This window comes from Helianthus annuus, chromosome 7 (assembly GCF_002127325.2).
Source record: "Helianthus annuus cultivar XRQ/B chromosome 7, HanXRQr2.0-SUNRISE, whole genome shotgun sequence".
Lineage (NCBI taxonomy): Eukaryota > Viridiplantae > Streptophyta > Magnoliopsida > Asterales > Asteraceae > Helianthus > Helianthus annuus.
The window spans coordinates 98,131,983-98,136,073 of NC_035439.2; the positions used below are offsets into that span (position 1 = coordinate 98,131,983).

General features: G+C 36.8%; 1 protein-coding gene across 1 annotated transcript; it reads left to right on the plus strand.

The window, feature by feature from the left end:
- The first annotated feature begins 285 nt into the window (after positions 1–285).
- Positions 286–2,464, plus strand: LOC110867951 (protein PLASTID MOVEMENT IMPAIRED 2). Its single transcript, XM_022117017.2, has 2 exons — positions 286–929; positions 1,406–2,464. The coding sequence occupies exons 1-2, from the start codon at positions 521–523 to the stop codon at positions 2,302–2,304; spliced, it is 1,308 nt and encodes a 435-aa protein (XP_021972709.1). The 5' UTR covers positions 286–520; the 3' UTR covers positions 2,305–2,464.
- Positions 2,465–4,091: the final 1,627 nt, after the last annotated feature.

Genomic DNA, 4,091 nt, shown 5'->3' on the forward strand with positions numbered 1-4,091 from the left:
TCGGTTAAAAAAATGACACCCTACCTACTGATAACAACTAAGAATAGTATTCTTCTGTAGATTGAAATATAAATCCGCAAGATTTAAAGAAAATACAAACAAAGCAAGGATGAAGTATGCACATTATACAATAATAAGTGGGCTGATTTATAATGGGCCGGAATGGGTCACGTCCATGCCTTTAAAAATAAAAAAAAATAAAAAAAAACTAAAATTTAGTGGGTCCCAGTAAAGACATCAAAATTAGAGGGTAACCCCAAATATGAAATTCCATCCATATTATCCAAATTTTCTATATATCTGGTCAGCTAGCAACCTGCTCACATGGTCCCTTTACAAACAAGAACAACACAAAACTTTTGTTTTGTTAAGATTTCTGGGTATCTATTGAATCATCATATTCTGCTGTGAAAGGTTGTACCTTTTGATATCTAGTTTTCTACCATTGTTCTACAAAACACCCCTGATTTTGATCGAAACCGTCGCATAACGAAGACAAATCCCGAAGCAAGAACCTGTAATGGAAAGCGTAGAAACCGAGCTTTCGGATGCAAAGAAAGAAGTACTGGAACTATGTTTAAAGATTGCAGAATCGAATTTGAGGTCCAAAGAAAGGCAGAGAAAACCAAAATGGCGCGAACGATATGACCAGTACGACGCAGAAACATCGGTCAAGAACGAAGATGAATCGTGTGAAGAAGTGGTGAAGGAACTAGAACATGTGAGAAGAGAATTGCGCAAGCTTAAGCGCGATATGGTGCGCGTGTTGAAGGAGAAACGAGACGCGGAGAGAGCAGCAAGAGCTTCAAGTTCCAAACAGTTGACCCTTTTGACCTCTATGGAATTGATGAAGAAAGAGATTCAAGAACTCGGTGAGGCTCGGAGAGAAGAAGATGAAGATAACGTGAATGAGCGTCAAGTAACACTAGGTATAAAATAATGAAAACCCCGTAAAGTATTATGTATTACTAATAAACTCTCTCTATATATATATAAAATCAAATCATATATTCGAATTACAATAGATAGGATATATGATACAAATGATTACTTTAAGCTCTAACTAATACATTCTATCTAATAAAAATCCCGAGTTAACTTAACGAGTGAAAAGCTAAGAAAGTAAAAGTGAGAAAGGAAATGACGAGAAAGAAAAAAAAAAGATGTCTTTCCCACCATTTCTTTCCAAATCGGAAGGAAAGAAAAACTAAAAAATTTAGCCTAGTTTTCCTTTCATTTCCTTTCTTTTCTTTCCTTAAATAAAACTCGGGAACACGACATGTTTTATTTTTTCCTTTCTTTTCCTTCCTTAAATGAAACTCTGGAACACAAAATATTTTTACTTTCTTTTTGTTTCTTTTCCTTTCCTTCCATTAGTAAACTCTGGAACACACTGTAAATGCAGTAACCGAGGAATTAGAAGGTGCGAAACAAGAACTAGCATCGGTTAAAGGAGAAAGGTTTAAGTTCATGTCCTCCATGGATGTAATCCAAGACGAGCTAACGTGTGTTCGCGTCGAAACAGCTCGATTACAGAAAGCAGAACGAAAACGAGAATTAACCATTCAAAGCCTAAACTCAAAGATCTTAAGGGCAAAAGCGAAACTAGAGTCTCTTACATCTGTCGAATCAAAAACCGACACAGTTGCATCAAATTTAGTCGTTACACTCGAACAGTTGAGATCAGAAGCCGAAACAGTAAAGAAAGAAGAAGATGTCATAAGTGAAGAAACCGAAAACACGAGTAGAGAAATTTGTAAAACGGAACATGAAATCAAAGTAGCAGAGAAAACACTAGAGGCTGCAATGGAGGTACTCACAGCAATCAAATCATCAGAATCTAAAGCTTTAGGAAATCTAAAAAGTATGATCAACACAACAATGGAAGCTAGAAATGTTGCCTCCATAAACAATTCAATGATAACCATCACTGACTTCGAATACGGGTACTTAACGGGTCAGGCAGGTGGGGCTGCAGAGGTTGCTGATAAGAAAATTGCTGCAGCTAAGGCATGGGTGGAGGCTTTGAAGACAAATGAAAGGGGAATATTGATGAAAATTGAGATGGCAGAAACAGAAGCTAGTAAATTAAGTATTGAACCCGACGCGGAAGTGGATGCAGATGGGCCCGGGTTCGGGTTAGGGGAAAGAATTGTAGCTTCCGGTCGTAGATCGATGGCAAGAGTTGGGAGCAAGGCTGCGGTTAGACGGGCTAGATTGCAAAAGTTGCGGTCATCGACGGCCCGGTATTCGGGTAAGATGGGTTCTTTTAGGAGAGAAAAAGGGATGCCAAAACTTGTTTAGTGTGAGGATGTTACAATGGATATGTTATCAAGATGAGGTTTCTTGACATTGTGCATGTTATATAAAAATTGTTGTGTGTGGATGTATAGAGTTAAATAGTTTGTGAGTGTAAAAATGAAATTGTATTAGGTTAATTAATTGTAGAGTTTTTTTACTTTAACTGTTTTCTAGTTTCTATACTATTTTTTTATATAAAATCAGGTTGTCAAATTTAAGATGCGTAGATATGTTACTTTATTAGAAGTCACAGGAAAGAATAGAATAGAGAGTATGGTGGAAATTCCATATTTGGGGTTACCCTCTAGTTTTGAAATGTTTGAAAAGAATTGAAATGAAAAATGAGATTGTGTTTGGTTTGTAATATTATAAAGGGTAAATTGATGTTTTTGTTAATTTGGTTTGGTTAGGTTTGCAGTTTCGAACATTTTGTGATTATTGCCAAACGAGTAAATGTCTATGTGAGTACATGTGGATTTGTGGAACTTGTAGAACTAAGGCCATGTGTAGTCATAAAGCCCTCTAAGGGGCGTTATTCGCCATGTGGCATGCCACGTCAGCAAGGGGCTTTATGGGGCTTTATGCAATTTGAGGCCGTAGTCATAAAACCCCTGTGTAATCATTACTCAATTAATTTAATTTTCAATTTTTTAAATAATTTATAAGTTTTATAAAATAAAAAGACATTTCATTAAATAAAAAACACTACATTAAAATTAAAAAAAAAGTTACACTAAAAAAAATTACACCTAAAAAATAAATTACACCTAAAAAATAAATTTATTCTTCGGTGTCATCTTCGTTCTCTCCTTCTTCCTCTTCGTTTTCTCCAGCATCTAAACCTACGTCTTCAAAGTTCCCGTCTTCGAATTCCTCAACCACTTCTTCCTCGGAATCTTCGTCGTGATCATTGTTTAATCGAATTGGGCGAATCGCCCAAGCATGCTCAACCAAATCCGCCTTCAACGTGTTATGTATTTCTCTAGATCGCAGTAGTTGAGCATTTGCGAGTCTCTCTTCCGTTGTCGCTTGGGGTAGTTCGACCAAATCTTCGGGAATATAGTTTTGGCATATCGCTTTTCCATCATCCTCAATGATCATATTATGCAAAATGATGCAAGCATACATGGCCATTCGTATTTTATCCTTATGCCACATGCGACAAGGATTTCTGATAAAATGCCATCGTTGCTGTAGAACCCCAAAACACCTCTCGATGTCCTTTCTCGAAGACTCTTGTAATTTTTTAAAATACTTTCTTTTTTCATCGAAAGTTTCAGAAAACATTTTAACAATAATCGAATACTCGGGGTAGATACCATCACCCAAGTAGTAGCCATGCTCGTAATCGTTCCCGTTTGCATGGAAACCGGCCTTTGGTATAGTTCCAGAAATGTAGCCCTCGATTAATGGTGAAGCCTCTAACGTATTAATATCGTTAAAACACCCGGCTACACCAAAGAAGGCCGACCAAACCCAAAGGTCGTATGACGCAACACCTTGTAATACCAAAGTTGGCCCTTTTTGATCACCCCGTGTATGTTGACCTCGCCATGCGGTTGGACAATTATACCAACGCCATTGACGACAATCCAAGCTACCAATCATGCCGGGTATTCCATGCTTTTCTAGATGCACCTCATATATTTTTTGAAGGTCGTTCCAAGTGGGGTTTCTCAAATAACGTTTTCCATATAACTGGCATATTCCTAAAATATAATTTAATATACAAAAGTTTTACTAATAAGTTACGAAAAAATATATGTATAAAAGTAAATAAATAAAAGACA

Coding starts and splice junctions, on each gene's coding strand:
- LOC110867951 (XM_022117017.2), top strand. CDS start 521: ATGGAAAGCGTAGAAACCGAGCTTTCGGATGCAAAGAAAGAAGTACTG. Junction 930..1,405: donor TGAGCGTCAAGTAACACTAG/GTATAAAATAAT, acceptor CTGTAAATGCAG/TAACCGAGGAATTAGAAGGT.